General features: G+C 33.7%; 1 protein-coding gene across 4 annotated transcripts; it reads left to right on the plus strand.

The window, feature by feature from the left end:
- Positions 1–1,111: 1,111 nt before the first annotated feature.
- Positions 1,112–18,055, plus strand: LOC148229936 (pyruvate kinase-like). Of its 4 annotated transcripts, none has more exons than XM_088197300.1 (8): positions 1,112–1,187; positions 14,832–14,961; positions 15,160–15,383; positions 15,456–15,932; positions 16,007–16,354; positions 17,424–17,646; positions 17,729–17,885; positions 17,957–18,055. In XM_088197300.1, exons 2-8 carry the CDS (start codon positions 14,853–14,855, stop codon positions 17,967–17,969), a joined length of 1,551 nt encoding a protein of 516 aa, XP_088053426.1. In that variant the 5' UTR covers positions 1,112–1,187; positions 14,832–14,852; the 3' UTR covers positions 17,970–18,055. The 4 variants fall into 4 exon arrangements, with proteins under 4 accessions (XP_088053426.1, XP_088053425.1, XP_088053423.1 ...); XM_088197299.1 differs by lacking the exon at positions 1,112–1,187 and adding an exon at positions 2,205–2,276; XM_088197297.1 differs by lacking the exon at positions 1,112–1,187 and adding an exon at positions 13,499–13,785.
- Positions 18,056–18,352: the final 297 nt, after the last annotated feature.

Raw genomic sequence — 18,352 nt, forward strand, 5'->3', positions numbered from 1 at the left:
CAATCACCTTTGACTCTTTTGCCGATAGCAGGTACTGATAAGGTATAGTGTGGTTTTAAACGTTTTTTGCCGATCTTAAATTAATTAATTTATTGTTGCATAAAATTATTTTTTTGAAAGTATGAAAAAAATAAACATAAAATAAATCGAGTTCTTTTCATATAATTATGTTCATAAATATATATGGGACAATGCAAGTTTTTTATATTGTATATACAAATCTGGGTATGTTGTCTTCTTGACAATAACAGTGTATTATTGTTTTCAATACTAATGCTCTAGTTTAACTAAGTGACATTACTCATAGAAGCTTGAAGAAATACAAATGAAAAAATAAAAATGTAAGCACAAGCAGATATTCTGAAATGAAACTGGTTACTAGGAGATTCAAAACTCATTACTAACAGAAAACGTATTTTATATCTATAAAATGTAAAGTCAATTCAAATCATACAAATGTTATTTAATTCAAAGAAAATGATAAGACTTATTTCATTGCATTTTTCTGGTACCATTTTTAATTGCACAATAATAAATAATTTGTGCTTTTTTGTATACAAATTCCCACAACATCCGTTGAAAAATCAACGGATAACTAACTAAATATACAATTAAAAACGAATGTAAAAGTAATATAAATTAATTAACGATTAGCTTGATAGTTATGATATATTGAATACACATATATTACAGCATTTTGAGCAATAAAAAATATATTTATTTTTAGTATATTGTAGTATCTAATGTGTTTTGCAGTTATTATACCATTGTCTCTTACCTGTTTATGTATTTTTGGTGGATGTTTATTTTGACAAGAATCACCTATGAATAATGTTTATTAATATATAATATATAGATATACTATATTTTTAGTACATATATTTTTTTATTCTTACATACATACATTTATGCACATACACACACACAAATAAATACTAGTTATTATACATATAACTAGTAACTATTTTAGTATCTTTTTTACGTTCAACTTATCGTGTTCAGCGTTCAGTTAGGGTATCTATTTATTATATTAAATAAATTATTGTATTATCTATATAATTACACAATTATATTATTGTTAAATTAAATCATAAACACCATACACTATTCACTTCTAGACAGCAATAATCTTTACAAAATAAATTCGTTTAGTACGACGTTGGTGGTTTTCGCGTGAACAGCGCAGGGTATGTACTGCTATCTTAACACTTCCTTTTTACGAAAAATGCATGCCCACAAATCGACGCACTAGTTTTTTGCTAAAATTTAAAATATATAATACGTCCACCAGGCACCGATTAATTTGATTGCGCACAGAGGAGAATCCCGCGCGTTATAAATAGAAACGCTGTGACCCCATGAATCATTTAAAGACAATAATCGTTTGTGTATCTCATAATTCGGGGGTCAACTGAATCGAATAAAAATCGTTAAATTTGACACATCTGAACCGTTTATTGAATTCATTTATGATTGTCGCAATCGAACACGTTCCAAATACAATTTAATATGCAGTAATGCGAAATAATATCTCCCTCATACTAGTTTATGAACAGTTTAACGTTTACGATCAATTGGTATAGTTTTAACTATGTTAAATAGATAGACCTAAAGGCGACATATGCATCTACTAACAAATATTATGGTAGAGAATCACGTTATTATCATGTGACTTTGATTTAAAAGGAATTTATGTTGATTAATTTTTTAGTATTTAAAAAACCCAACAGTCAAGGTGACTTCTGTTATTTGTCTAGTTCGTGTTTATTTCGGCCGTACGCTTATTTTTAGGAAGAACTTAAAAATTTACATAACTCGACTACTGATTCTGCATTTGATTGTATTTTTATTTATGTTTGGATTTTATGGTCAATTATAATGCTTTTATGATTTAAAAAATATATTAAATTTTGAACTGTACGTTTCTTATTTAGATGGAATATTATAACAGCATTTATTTGGAGCATTGTATTTTTAAAACCTTATCACGCGATATCGTATATCAGCGTATCATATATTATTAATGTCAAGGAAAGTGGTAAAATTATTAAAAAGAGCAGGTGTTACTTTTTGCTGTTTTAAATCGCTCGGAATTTAAGAGCGATCTATAATAGGTTGTTGTGCAAAAGTTTTGTTTTTTATTTTGGAAAAAAATCGCGACTCCATTATGACCTTTCTGTCCTTTCGCGTTCCGTTTTCCAGTCAGTCATCAGACAGTCGGCGTCGGAGGAGCTTCGCTGTCAAATTCGCAAACGTTTCGCACAACAATGGCTGGGGTAAGTCAGTAAAAACTGCCTAAGGCATTTAAAACGAAGATGATAAATATTCAATAGTCGGTTTTCGCATAAAATCGCCGTTTAATTGTGTTCCTTATAAACAAAATGACGTATGTTAATCTGTTGTTTTATTATGTTGGCTCATTATCTCATAAGCCTCGCCTAGGTTCATTATTGTATGACTGCTATTATGCATAAACGTCCATATTTTCTAGAATTGTGTAGATTGTCAACTCGCTTGATTAAATGGCGACCGGCGAAAGCTGTGACTCACTTTTAATGTTGCAATATGTAAATAATGGAAAAAATATATATTTAAAATTAATTGCGCTTTAAATATTACATTACAAAGTTACATTATATATATATATATATATATATATATATATATATATATATATATATATATATATATATATATATATATATATATATATATATATATATATATATATATATATATATATATATATTTTTTTTTTATTATTTTATTATAAAATATATATTACTCACGTTTCTATTGTTTTAATAATTATGTTTGTCACGAATTGTGTCCATTATTGCGCTTATTACCCACTGTAACCGAACTGTACATTAATGTGTTAAGTAATTAAATTTTCCTTTCAATATTAAATTTATATGTAATAAGGTTTCCAAACTTTTTTTTAAAAAATAATACAAATTCAGGTTTTATTTTCGGATTTTTTTATTATTAATTATATATTTTATGTATTTTATTAATTGTGAAAAAATAATACAAATTAAATGGCCGCCTTTGAACTTTTTGTAGCAGCCGATCGTTTCGATGACTATTTCGTACATTTCGGGGTGTATCTTGGCGGATATTGCTTTTTAGTAGCTCCAAAGTTTCGGGTTTGTTGGCGTAGACACGATCTCAGCGTAACTACAGAAAAATCCAACGGTGTTCGCATGATCTTGGCGGCCAATTGACGTCACCAAAACGTGAAATAATATGACCTGGGAACGTTCCAGGCAAAACATCCAACGTTGTACCCGATGTGTAGCAAGTTGCGCCGTCTTGTTGGATTCACATGTCTTCCACATCAATATTTTCAATTTGGTGCCAAAAATAATCATGTGCCTATAACGCTCACCATTGACTGTTACAGTCACACCTTCATCGTTTTCAAAAAAGTAACGCCAAAAGACACCTTCTTGCCACAATGTGCACCAAACAGTTGCTTTTTGGGCATGTAATGGTCTCTCGTGAGGATTTTCCTTGCTCCATATGCGGTAATTTGCTTGTGAAAATGTGCTTCATCAGAGAAGATTTTCTTTAAAAAGTCAGCAATAACTTCCTGCTGCTTTAACATTCAATATGCGTAAATTTTTCGCTGTTCATGGTCTCTGGGCTTCATTTCTTTTGATATCTGAATTTTATACTGGCGTAGGTGCAAGTCCAGATGCAAAATGCGCTAAAGGGAACCATAAGAAAAGCCCAAAAGCTGTGAACGCCTTCGAATCGTCAATGCCACACTTTCACTTAAAGCAGCAATATTCTTGGCTGAATGGGCGGCCTAATGATGCACAGGCCTTACCCTATCTCCAACGCTTCAATTCTCTTAAAATAAATTCATTACGTTGCGAATTGTTCGCTCAGTAGGACGATAAAATTGACCATAATCTTCCCGTAAATTTTGATACCCATTTGTACAGAATTGTTATTTCTGTAGAGCAATTGAACAATTTTAACGCGTTGAGCGGTGGTTAAGTGATCCATTTCATAAATTTATTGTTGCAAACTAACGTTTGCCACTTTGAACACCCGTGATTATTGACATCTGTCTGATTTAATTTAGATACATTTAATTTCCTTATGTAATTTATAAATATTCGTTCTTAATGAGAAAATACTATATAAGTTATTTACATGTCTGTATGAAGATATTTACTTTTCCCGACAACTATTTTACTGTAATCTGGCATTTTCTGTCTCTCACAAAGATGGTTTATTGATATTCTTTATCCATTCATATAGTATACTAATCTTTTGACATTTAAAGTTGTAACAAAAAATAAAATAATAAGAATATTGTATACTAACTAAAATACGTTAAGGGACTTTCAGAGATTATATGAAGTTTTAATTGAACAACGTAATGCAGGGATTCAAAATTATTTTTTTTAGTAGTGTGTATTTTTTTAATACTTCAATAATAATTCATAAATAATTAATTAAATAATTCTTAACTTATTTATACATTTCTGCTTAATGGCTTTTTAATATAATCTATTAGATATCGAATTTCACAGGTTGACGTATGTCGGTAGTAATTAAAAATATTTCGTTCGGTTTATCGCGTTGACAACATTGTCAGTTCGCTGCGTTTCATCTAAAAATTCGTTTCCGCGCGCCTAATTCAAATGCACGATGTCGGAAAATCATCGCTCGCCTAATTCTTCCGATTCCGCATGCAATGGCGGCGATGGACCGCCGTCTCGATCTCGGAGACGACCGGTTGCCGCGCGATTCGACCAAGAACCGAGACCAGCTCAGCCTCAGCGTCAAGAACAGCTACCCCCTCTGTACTGGCTGCAGCCTCGTTCGTCGCGACATCCGCCGCCACTTCAGCGTCCCGATGAACAGCAACCGGCGCGATTGGTGCAACCTCTGCAGGATCTGTTAGCGCGTCATATTCCGCAGCCTGCGCAACAGCCTCACTCGACGCCGCGCCAAGATCCGGTCGAAATTATACCAGTGTTGCAAGAGTCGCAACTTTCGCAGCGATCTGTCTCGACACCGACGCTACATGCTTTAGAGATCATACCGATTTTGCCACGTCCGATAGTACAGCAGCAAGAGCCAGACTCGTCGTCGCGAGAATCACAGTTACAGTCATATCGACGTTCACAATCGCCACGAAGACCGCAGACACCCCGTCAGCCGATAGCGTACATAGATCTACCGTATACGTCAGAGCCGAGGGTCGAACAGCAGCATCCAGAACTGTTGCGACCGCCACAACAGCCGCACCGCACTGAACGCCAGTCTTATGCTAGATCGGTCTTATATTCGCCGACACGACCAGAATCGTTGCAAATCAATCAAGCTGTAGATGAATCTCTGCAACTACCGAACACTTCTCGACAGTCGCAAACTTTACAGCTTGACTTATCGCCGCGCAATGGCCATTTCGATCAATCTATACAACAGCAACGAACTTCACCAACAGTACAACAGGCGCAAGCGTCGCGACAATTAGAATCATTAGAGATTGATGAGATTCCGGATCCCGTGCCGTTGCGATCTCCGCGACAATCGCAAACTTTACAGGCTACTTTGTCACCACGCAACGGTCATTTCGATCAATCTATACAACAATGGCAAGAGTCTATGCCACAGCAACAATCAGAATCTTTGGAAATCGATGTCATTTTGGACGTAATGCCTTTGCAATCGCCTTTAATATCTCCGCAACTGCAAATTCAATTGTCGTCACAATCACAACGCAATGGACGTTCCAATCAATTATTGGAACAGTCTCAAGAGCCACAACCTTTACCGCCTCAACAACAATCAGAACTTGATGTTGTTTTGGAGTTGACTCCGCAACAAATCCAGACTTTGCAGCTACAATTATCGCCACAGTTGCGAGTCAATGGAAGTTCTAAGCAATCTTCACAACAGTCGCAGTCTTTACAGCCGCCGCGACAAGAAGAATCGATGGATATTTATGAAATTATGGAGCGTACTTTCCAACCCTCTGAGAATTTTCAACCTCCACGATCGCCACAATCGCAATCTGAGGAACGTTGTAAACCAACAACAGAGGGAGAGCTGCAACCGACGCAACTTCCACAACCGAACACTTTAAAATCTCCAAAAAAATCACATTCAACGCGACGGAAGCAACAACAGAAAAATAGGAGAGAGACACAACAGCAGCAACAACCGCAAGCTACGCAAGAATCGGAACCGCTGCGACCGCCACTACGGCCGCAATCATTGGACCTACAAACTCCATCGTTGTTGCAAATACTGAAAACTCCGCGACCAGTGTATTACCCACAACAGCCACCGTCACGTTCTCCACGTGCCAATGGTTGCGATGAGCTTCCCTCGCGAGAGCTGGCATCTTCGCAGCAACCTCCACAACAATATCAATCTATGGAACAGCAGCAAAGTTCGCATTCTTCGTTATTACAGTTATTACAAGCTACGAGTCAGCCGTCGCAGATCTCTCAACAACTACAAGCACAACCTTCTCAGCCTTTGCGAATTCCACAATTGTTAGAACCTTTGCAGCGATCGCAATCTATGCGACAGCTTCCACTTATACAAGGCCCACAACTTTCGTATCCTTCACCACAAGCCCAGTCTATTCCGCAATCTCCACAGTCACCACAATCGCCGCATTCGACGCATTCGACGCAATCACTGCTTTCGACGCTATCACCTTATCAATGCATACAAATGCCATATTCATTGCGAAATAGGTTTTTACAAACGACACATTCATCTTATCGGCCGTCAATTTTTCAATCTGTATCGTCGCCCCAGCCACAACCCATGCAATTTGAACCAATCGCACATTCGTCGCATCAGGTGCCTACTTATCGACTTTTGCAAGATTCGTCTATGCAAGTTGAACCACTGCCGCATTCGTCGCATCAGCCGCAACTATTTAGACATGTACAACAGCCACGAGCTATGGAAATTGAACCATCGCATTATCCGCAATTGCTAAGACATATACAACAACCGCAACCTATGGAATCTGAACCACTGCCGCATTCGTCGCATCAGCCTCAAATATTTAGACAACAGCAACGTTCGTTGACGCAGCAGCAGCCTATGCAAGTCGAACCGTTGCCACATTCGTCGCATCAGATGCAATTATTTAGACACGTACAACAACCGCGACCTACGGAGCTTGAACCAGTGCCACATTCGTCGCATCAGTCGCAACTATTTAAGCACCAACCGCAACCGATGCAAGTTAAACCGGTGCCGCATCAGTCGCAACAACCGCGACCTACGGAGCTTGAACCGGTGCCACATTCGTCGCATCAGTCACAACTATTTAAGCACCAACCGCCACCGATGCAAGCTAAACCGGTGCCGCATTCGTCGCATCAGTTGCAGCAACCTCGACTTACGGAGCTTGAACCGGTGCCACATTCGTCGCATCAGTCGCAACTATTTAAGCACCAACCGCAACCGATGCAAGTTAAACCGGTGCCGCATTCGTCGCATCAGTCGCAACCAATGCAAGTTGAACCGGTGCCGCATTCGTCGCATCAGTCGCAACCGATGCAAGTTGAACTGGTGCCACATTTGTCGCATCAGCTACAACTATTAAAGCACCAGCCGCAACCGATGCAAGTTGAACCAATGCCGCATTTGTCGCATCAGTCGCAACTATTTGGGCATCAGCCGCAACCGATGCAAGTTGAACCGTGGCTAATTTCACAACTCCAAGAACATCGACAACATCACCCCTTAGAAGTTTTACAACGGTTGCTTCATCTGGGGACGTCCAGAAGCGACTCAGGAAGTTCTTCTACATCTCCTTTACCTCCCAGCCGTCCAGTTCACAATAATATCGAATCAGCGATTTCAAAGTATCCTTGGTTGATGTACGATAAGTTCTTTGGATTTTATTACTGCTCCGTATGCATAAGATTCTTAGAACACCGTGGGACTTTGAACGATGTCAGATTTTTACAACCCTTCTATGATGCCAACTTTGAAACGCATCAAATGTGCACCGGCCACATAAACAACTGTTTAATACAGAATAATTATGAGAACGATCCTCAAGAGAGGGTCAAGATTGAAGAAAAAAGATACGTTAATCTAATTATGGCGCTCAAGGCCTTGTTTGTTATAGTAGACGTGAGCCATCCGATATCGTTCAATCAGAAGTGTCTGTGGTACTTGAAACAAGCACAACCGAATCTTTACGACGAAAGGTTCAACTATGATGCAGTATCGCTTTTGAAATGCGTGTACAATATGGTGATGAGGAAAGTTAAGAGGAAAGTAAAAAAGTCTAAGTATATATCGTTTGTTATAGATAATGAGTTCAAAAGCAGATGCCCCTATGATAGTTATTTTCTGTACATAAGGTACATTTCCGAAGGTAAATTACATCATTCGTTACTAACTCATATTGAAGATTTACAAGATAATAACGTATTGCGTGAATTCTTGGATCGTCTCGGATTAGATATATACAAATTGGTTAGCGTTGGTGTTACGGGCTATGAAAATCCGCTCGTGGATCTTTTGGAAGCTATAGAGCGGGATAGTTTTGCTCATGTATATAGATGCACCAGAAAGCTTCATAAGCATATTGTACAGCACTTGATGGTCATCGATAATGCTTTCAACGCAATGTCAGGTCGTATTAAGCTGATTTGCACGCTGATGTCTCCGTATATCATTCCCGAAGACATAACACGCTGCGGCGGTAAATTTATTAGAGCGATGAACAAGTGCAAACATCAAGGACTTGAAGATTTTATGATTTTTAAAGTCGATGCTATGAGAAGCCTTTTAAGAGAAAAGGACCACGTTACTGAGAAAACGAGGGAAGTAGTATTCAATGAACTGTATCAGGCGACAATTGTGATGTCATTAGAAGACAACGAATTGATGTTTTTTATGAAGTTTTTGATGGAATTGATTGTCGTTTTAAAACAAATGGGAAATGTTTTTAAAAAATGTAACAATCTGTTGTGGAATGTGAAGGAGGAAATCTTCAAAGTCATAAATAACGTCGAGAAGGTGAAGATGCATAATATTAATACTAGAAGAAACTCTTTGCCAAGTGAGATCAGACGAATCAATTCGATAATTAGTACAACTTGTAAAAATGTAATAATGTATTTGAAACGTTTAGTCAGTACTGACATATTCGAAGTAGCCAATGCAACTAGAATATTTGATACGTCAAACTGGCCGGAGCAATATGATAGTCTTTACGGCATACGCGAAATCGAGATTCTGTTTAAATACTGCAAAAACTATAACGATTTCGAACTAGAAGATGAAGTGGCCATCGCTAGTGCTTTAGAGGAGTGGAAATCGTACTTAGTGGTCTATAAAGGTATGTCTCTGGAACAGTTGCTGTGGAATACGTGTCAGAAGAGTGATACGTATCCGATCTTATACGAACTGTTACAAGTTGTGGTTCTCCAAGCTGCTTCTTTTTATAAAAAAGAGCATCACGAGCAGTTGCGCAAGATTGATGTGGGTTTGGGGGAAAACGCGAATGAAAGGTATGCAACCGAACGATTGGTTATCTGTGATACTATTAAGAAATATTCTGAAATTGATGTAGATACAATTGCTAAATTGTACGCAAGACTACGGGATCCGGGAAACAAGTAAAATAATAAAATTGTAATAATTGACCATTATTTAAGTATAAAAATAAATTTAGATAAAGATGCAAGTGTTTGTATATTTTATGTTTTGATAACGCATTTATGATTTGTTTTCATAAGTCAATATCGTTGTTATTTTTATTTATAGGGTCAACATTAATAATTTTTTTCTATGCATTTATGTATATATGTATATCTGTATAAATACTTACAGTTTCCATGGTAACGGATCTTTGCGTCCATTGTTTTTTTTATATTTAATAATATTTTAATGTCCTGTTTTATATTTGACAATTATTGTAGAACGTGTTTCTAATTTTTATAATAATTTTGCAATGATGTATGATTAATTAATTTTTCAGCTCATAGATGTCTCTAGTTTTATAATATTTAATTTTAAAATTAATCAATTTTCTACTTGAATTTTTGTTTTTTGAATATTTGTGTTTCTTTTGTTTTCAAAATTAGTAATTTTCTCTAAGATATGACGATTTTTCAATTTGTAATTCGTCGTTTCGTTAGTTGTAAAGCGTTTGTGATGCCGAAAGTGTCTGTGAATTTTCTTGGAAAGGAATTGAGGAATAAAAACATGCAGTATTGTCATTGTGTAAAAGTTTTTTATTTATTATATATCACTAAACCTTTTTTTACAAATATTTTTAAAACCACATACATATTTAACTTCAATATCAAATTAGCCTTTTATGATAAATTAAATTATCCATAATACTATAATGTATGACAATGATTTCAGTGACGATCCTGTTTTAAATATTTTTATGTATGTAACCTATTCAATTTAACTTATGTCTAGTACAATATCTAATATAGTACATATTTTAGTTTAATATTTCAATTGCTGCAGCCCCTTCACTTAAAATTTTTACAGACCGCCACTGAATGATTTGTATAAGCATTTAATTTTTGTGTATGTCATATTATTATACATGTGCTAACTAACACGTGACATTATCATATTTGTATGTTTAGTCAGACTATGTTTTTTTTAATATTTATTACAGTAAATTCTTGTTTAGTTTACTGTACTTATATAAGATTCTGAATTAAGTTAATTTGTTAGTACATACTTCATTTCATACACTATATCCGTTCTTAAAATTGCTTTTAAGTTGTTGTTTGTTTATTTTTCAGCTAATAATCGATTTCGTGATAACAATATTTATTTGAACATTAACATTATTTTAAGGCAGTGGTTTCCAATATTTTCACCATCACACAATCATTTATCCACATTTTTACTGTATATTTATTATATAACTAATTATAATAATACTTTTTATTTTTTATTATGTTGAAAATAAAATTTTCATGAATAATACATTTTATTAGATACAACTGAATTATTCTCACGCTTTATTTTCATTAAACACAATAATGTTTTCGAGAAGTTTATACATATTCAGGATTAGATTAATACTTATTTTTTCTAATTATTATTTAATTAATTATCAAATTAGGTATACATTTTTTTGTAGCCGTTATATTCAACTATCGGTTAAAGTATACTATTTTTATGTACTATATTAGATAGAAATTATTTTAATATTAACTGTTGATGAACAGCTTTTTTATTGAAAATGTTTTATTTCGTTATCTTTCTAAAAATATAATTTTTAATAAATTATGTATCACTAGATTTTTTTAACCAATGATTGAAAATTAAAGATGAGAGCAAATTTTAATTATAAAAAACACTTTATTTTATATTTTAATGTGATATTCAAAATGTTTTTTTTTAATTTGAGATTACAAATCCTATATAGAACATATATACAAAAAAATGTTCCATTTGATTTGCTTGAGTAGCGAGAATTTTTTCGTTATAATATTAAAAATGGTATTTTAAAGTGGCAGTTATGTTCAACTATCGGTTAAAACAAACTATTTTTATGTACTATAATATAAAATAATAGATAAAAATTATTCTATTATTAACTGTTGATGGACAGTTTTTTTTTATTGAAAATGTTTTATTTCATTATATTTCTAAATATAGTGTTTTTATCAAATTATGTATCACGAGATTTTTTTTAAACAATTGACTATTAAAACTATGACAGTAAAATTGTAGAGGAGAGCAAATTTTATTTATAAAAATAGTGTATTTTTAAATTAAATATTGTTTTTCTAAATTTGAGATTACAAATCCAACATAGAACTAATATAAAAAAAAACATTAATTTTAAAATAAAATGTTCTACTTGATTTGGTCGTGTAGCGAGAATTTTTTCGTTGTATTCAAAATTTTATTTTACTGACAAATGAATTCCTTTCAGTTTAGCAATGTCTAATACAAAAATAATTAATTTTATGTTTTATATAATATATTGAACATATTTATATAATATAAAACATAAATTACGTCGATTTCTATATGTATAACAAAGATTTTTATTTTACTTAAATATATAATGTATTATAGAACATTTTCAACCTCTACTTTTTTTATAGTATTTTTTTAAACCGAGACACGCTTTTTTAACAGTCGCTATTTTTAACCTGATATTGAATTAAGCTGGCTAACAAAAATAATTTTAAAGTTCCAGATAAGTTTTATGGCAATTCGATTTCAACTATCTTGGTCACCAAAGTCGTTATATACTATACATAAATATACATACATATGTTTATGTACATATGATTCAATTTTTTTTTTAATTTTTGATTATTTTTGTTATAAAACGGTTTTGCCTTCTTTATTTTTTGCTGTAGGATTTTGTTTATTCGAGTTACGATTTTTAAACAAGATACTGGATGAAGCTGTCTAACAAACTTAGCCGAGATAAAAACAAGATTTATTGTGATACTAGTAAAATTATGGCAGTTATCGTATGACATTTTTTTAAATTAAAATTTTCATTTCTGAGCATATTTGTTCTGTTTATTTTTTCTCTATGATTAGTTTTTACAAAGTGACGATTTTTATATTTTTGCATAACTGCCATTTTGAAACAATATGGCGGATTAGGTTGGCTAGCGAACTTATGTCAATTATAACACATAAGATTGATAAAAATCTGAATAAATCTATCCCTTGCGATAGTTAAAGTATTTATTAATGTCCCTTTAGAATTCAGAAAGAAATATATTTAAAAAAATATTCTATAACACATTATAAAATTAAAAATCCTGTAATATAATTTTATACAAAGAAATCTACTTGATTTTTGCAATTAGTGTTGGAATGAATTTACTGACTATAAAATAGTTTTGATTTAATTTAATTATGATCTTGTAAAAATTATAATAATAACGGTTTTCTTCCCAAATACATGTTATATTGATTGTTTTTTTCTAAATATGTACATGAAATTTCCAACCTTATTCTTAAATATGTTTTCACGTGCTACGAAAAGTTGGCATATCAATATCATGTAACCGATATGTTCGATTGGGGTAATACATAAAAAAGTGGGCTATGGTTGTTTTCCAAAGGAAGTCTTTTCTTCCTTTCCATTTGGCATTTCGATTTACCCCTGCTTTCCCGGAATTTTCCCTCTACTGCTGAGACGCGTTTCACTGGTTGATAATCTGCGATTTGAACTGAAATAATAGCTTTTATATATAAATGCTACACCCACTCCTTAGATTTTCAGAAACTCGCGATCAGTGGTTCTCATTTTTTTTTATTTTTTTTATTTTTGACTTAAATAAAGTACTATGACGGATTTGTCAGCTGTAATCATTCAAAAATATACAGTCCAGTTGCATAATCCGCATGCGCCATTGCATAATGCCGCGGAAGTGCATGTTTAGCGTTCGTCTCTCTCTGAATTTTGGCACACGCCGCCCGCATATTGGCGAATATAAGCACCCAGGGCGCTAAATATAGGCCGTCGAGTCTCAGTACCGTGTCCGACCCCAGCCGAGAGGGGTTCGGAAAAGCGACGGAACTCGCTGAAGGTTATGTAAGGAAAACATAACATCGATCGCCCGCTCTCAGACCACTGACCTTCGACAAGGACAATTCTCGGTTGCGACTCGCTCGCTAAAGGACGTCTTTCCCGGACGTTTTCCCGCAGTGTTCTCACCGCGGCTAATCGCTCACCGATTGGCTCTATCTTCTCTGAATTCACCGTTGCTGAATAGCGTGAAAATGGTGTGGTCCACGGTTACGGACGCCGAAGAAAAGGTACTGAAACTTAGCTGAAAAGGAATGTGATTTGCACTTATCTGGTTTTTCCCGGAATTTTTTTTGGAGGGTGAAGTTATTCGCAATGCAGTAATTTATATTTCATGGAATTTGTGTATCAGTGCTTGATTTATTTGTTCTTGACAGAAATGTAAACGAGGTAAAACACAATAGATAATTGGCGTGTACTATTTTTATGAAGGTCAGTTTATAGGCGGAAAATAAAATCTATATTTAGTTGAAATATTCATACTACAAACACTGACCTTTTGACCTGTTAATATTATTTATTTATAAATAATATGTGTAAAAATAGGTTGAGTGAAATATAAATACAATTACATATAAAAATATAATCAATAATTATTATTTATTTATATTTATGTATGTACACAAATAACAAATTTAAATTTAAACGATTCGTTTTGGATAATTGATTTTATTTTGTATTATAAATATTTATTAATAATAAAACCATATTTTTAATTCGTTTTTTATGGTCTTTGATTATCAGTGCATACATACTTTTTAAAAGCCACTTATTATCTACTTTTATGGCTATCTTATTTAATTCTCGCAAAAAAATGATTATTAATAAGAAAGCCTTGATGCAGATATTGCTAACAATCAATTGAACAGCATCATGACTGCACCACTTTAAAAACAATAAATAGATAAAATAGTAAAAAATTAACACAAACATCATGTACATTTGTTTTAAGATAAGCGTTAAACAATTATATATGACGGGGCATTTTGTTTATTTTTTCATGCGGAAGTGACGATTCACAAATACTTTGATGTTATAGAATTTAGGCAAAAACGGTTCTTTGCATTCTTACCGTTCGCATCATTTCACTTAATGGTGCTCTTTTAACTATATTATCATTTTTTGAACTGAAGTGTTATGTAAAAAGCGGATATACATTGATTTACCACTTTTTGTGAATTATCTGTAAAATATGGTTTACATAATTTTTCCTTATTACTTTTCATCACATTGGTTCTAATTAATTTTATTAATAAATTTTAATTTTAAATTTCAGGTAAACAGTACAGTTCCAGGTATGCAGTCGCAAGCAGCGGATGCAGCAACGCACCTCCAGCACATGTGTGCATTGGATATCGATTCCAAAGCCTCCTATGTGCGCCTTTCCGGAATCATTTGCACCATCGGTTAGTATAGCTCTTTTTCAACGACCATCCACTGTGACGTCAACAATGTTTCATATGCATAATGACTTGCAACAACACCGCCTATGATAACCTTATCGCATATCGAGTTATCTTTGTAATTATAATAATATATCCACCTAATTAATAATATATTAATAATATATAAATATATTCATATAAGTAATAAAATAATTTCAGGACCCGCTTCTTTGAAAGTGGAAATGTTGGAAAAAATGATGGACACCGGCATGAATATCGCAAGATTGAACTTCTCGCATGGATCTCACGAATTCCACGCTAACACCATCAAGAACATCCGCGAAGCTGTTAAGAATTACAGCGCCAAGATCGGCATGGCCTATCCTTTGGCTATCGCTCTTGATACCAAAGGACCTGAAATTAGAACCGGTTTATTAGAAGGAGTATGTTTATCTGTATATATTATTTATGATAATAAGAGTATTTTATTTTTATTTATTTATGATTATGTTTAGGGTGGTTCGGCTGAAGTGGAATTAAAGAAGGGCGATACAATTAAGCTTACAACAAATAAGGATTTCATGGAGAAGGGAAACGCCGATACAGTTTTCGTAGATTACGTTAACATCACTAACGTCGTGAAGCCCGGTAATCGCATCTTTATCGACGACGGTCTGATCTCAGTCATTTGCAAGTCATCCTCTTCCGATACTCTCACTTGTGAGATTGAAAACGGTGGAACTTTAGGATCGAGGAAGGGCGTTAACCTTCCAGGTTTGCCAGTCGATTTGCCAGCTGTTTCCGAGAAGGATAAGTCTGACTTACTGTTTGGCGTTGAACAAGAAGTCGATATGATTTTTGCTTCTTTTATCCGTAACGGCGATGCTTTGACTGAAATTAGAGGCATTTTGGGAGACAAGGGAAAAAATATCATGGTGATTTCTAAGATTGAAAATCATCAAGGCATGGTTAACTTAGATTCGATCATTGAAGTATGGCGACTTTTTATTATTTGTAATGTATTTGGTGTAAAAGCAGTATCTAATATAATTATTATAATTTTTAGGCTTCCGACGGTATCATGGTCGCTAGAGGAGATCTTGGCATTGAGATTCCGCCTGAAAAGGTGTTCTTGGCCCAAAAGGCGATGATCGCCAGATGCAACAGGGTTGGAAAACCTGTGATTTGTGCTACTCAAATGTTGGAGTCCATGGTGAAGAAGCCCCGTTCTACCAGAGCCGAATCTTCGGACGTGGCTAATGCTATTTTGGATGGAGCTGATTGTGTGATGCTATCAGGAGAGACGGCCAAGGGAGACTATCCTCTCGAATGCGTCAAAACTATGGCTAACATCTGTAAGGAGGCCGAAGCTGCCATCTGGCAAAAGCAAATATATAGCGACCTATCCATACAGGTATATACCATTTATATGAGATGTATGTAATATTAAGCTTCAATACCTATCCATTTGATAAATCTAATAGAATATATTGTAATGAAATGTTGAGTTATGGTGGAAGACGACCAAAAGATATTGTGTTAAGGACAAAACATTACTCTCCTTCTAGAGGTCATCCTGATAGGAAGGTTGCTTGTATTAACACTACTGACTCGTAAATTTAATTTGCGAACTAACGCGAAATACTCGCACTTGCTAATATATGTCTATTAGTAAATTTTTATATTTTTTAAAAATCTTTTGTCTTGAAATTTTTATACATTTAAATACATTAGTTCATCAATTCTCAATATTTACTTCACGAGATGAAGTTTACCATTAAATTTCTAGATCTAAAATTATTTTCGTATCATTAAATTTCCGGTTCAAGTGCTTGTATTTCTAAAAAAATTTGTAACAATCTAACGCAGGGCTCGGCAACCCATGACGCGGGTCACCAAGTGACCCGTTTGATGATTTTAAGTGACCCATTTGATGATTTTAAGTGACCAATTTTTTAAAAAATATGTACATGTTACGACCAGATCACATACATATATGGTTGTTAGGACCAAAAATATTCACTGACCCGAATAGTCTTCTTAATACATTTTAATTATTTTGACCCATAGCCAAAAATGGTTGCCGAGGCCTGATCTAGTGTTTCACAATTTCTTTTCATTTTATAAATAAGTTATTGCTTACAAATTAAATATTTTATTTGAGTTTAACTGGGTACATATGATTATCTATGAGTATATACATACATATGTATGAAATAATTTTTTTGACATAATTGGCCATTGGATCTTGACTTTTTTTCATTTTTTGCTATCATTAATCAGTTACATTCGATTATATATACAGAATTTTGACAAAATTTGCTAGTTGTTTTCATATATTTTGTAATGAAAGGTTAAGGTATACTAGAAGGTGGCTGAAAGATATTGCGTTAGGTACATCTTAAGAGAAATAGAAGCGCTCATGTGGTTGGTATTAAATAAAAGACCTACATTTATGTTACAATTTAATTCATATTTTACAGATACAAGCCCCTATTGGAGCTGCTCATTCAGTTGCCATTGCATCCGTTGAAGCTGCTTCCAAGTGTCACGCTTCAGCCATTATTGTAATCACCACATCTGGACGTTCAGCTCATCTTGTTTCCAAATATAGACCACGTTGTCCGATCATTGCTGTTACTCGCTTTTCCCAAACGGCCAGACAAGCTCATTTGTTCAGAGCCGTTCTTCCACTGCAATACCAAGGTAAAAACAGTAATATTTAGTTGATTAATATATATGTTTATTTAGTCTATTAATAAATAACGTATTGTGTATTTATTTTCAGAACCACCGATGTCCGATTGGTTGAAGGATGTTGATGCTAGAGTTCAGTTCGGACTGAACTTCGGTAAGCAACGCGCATTCATCAAAGCTGGTGACAATGTCGTTGTAGTCACTGGCTGGAAGCAAGGCTCCGGTTTCACAAATACGATGCGTATTGTGTACGTATGATTTGATGCAACATTATAATTTCTGTAAAACCGGGTACATTAATTATATTTTTGTATTGCAGGATTGTTGAATAAGTATTCAAAAAGTTATGAGATTGTGATCAAGATACTAGATTTATGTTGTTGCTCTTATTTTATAGTGTCATCGTAAAAATGAAAAATAATGAATATTTATGTATATGTATGCAAATGTTAAACGTTTGCTTATAATATGTATTATCTATATTATTTATGAATCAAAAGTTTCTTTAAGGCAAATAAAATTAAAAAAATTAAGGGATATTGTTTTATTGGTACGTTTTATAAAATATATTTTGTATCAAATTCTTATTCCTAAATACATGTTTAATTTTAATAAATGAACACTAGATATTTCACTAAGGTAATATTTTAAATTAAATTTATGGATATTTATTATTTTTACTTATAAAAAAATGTAAATGAAATCATAAATATGT

The sequence above is a fragment of the Plectrocnemia conspersa genome, unplaced genomic scaffold (genome assembly GCF_051122295.1).
Source record: "Plectrocnemia conspersa isolate PC_06_02 unplaced genomic scaffold, ASM5112229v1 ptg000011l, whole genome shotgun sequence".
Lineage (NCBI taxonomy): Eukaryota > Metazoa > Arthropoda > Insecta > Trichoptera > Polycentropodidae > Plectrocnemia > Plectrocnemia conspersa.

Bases quoted from the DNA above. Each gene is read 5' to 3' on its own strand.
- LOC148229936 (XM_088197297.1), top strand. From the start codon at position 13,750: ATGGTGTGGTCCACGGTTACGGACGCCGAAGAAAAG. The intron at 13,786-14,831 runs GTACTGAAACTT...TTTAAATTTCAG, and splicing joins TTACGGACGCCGAAGAAAAG to GTAAACAGTACAGTTCCAGG. The intron at 16,355-17,423 runs GTATATACCATT...CATATTTTACAG, and splicing joins ATAGCGACCTATCCATACAG to ATACAAGCCCCTATTGGAGC.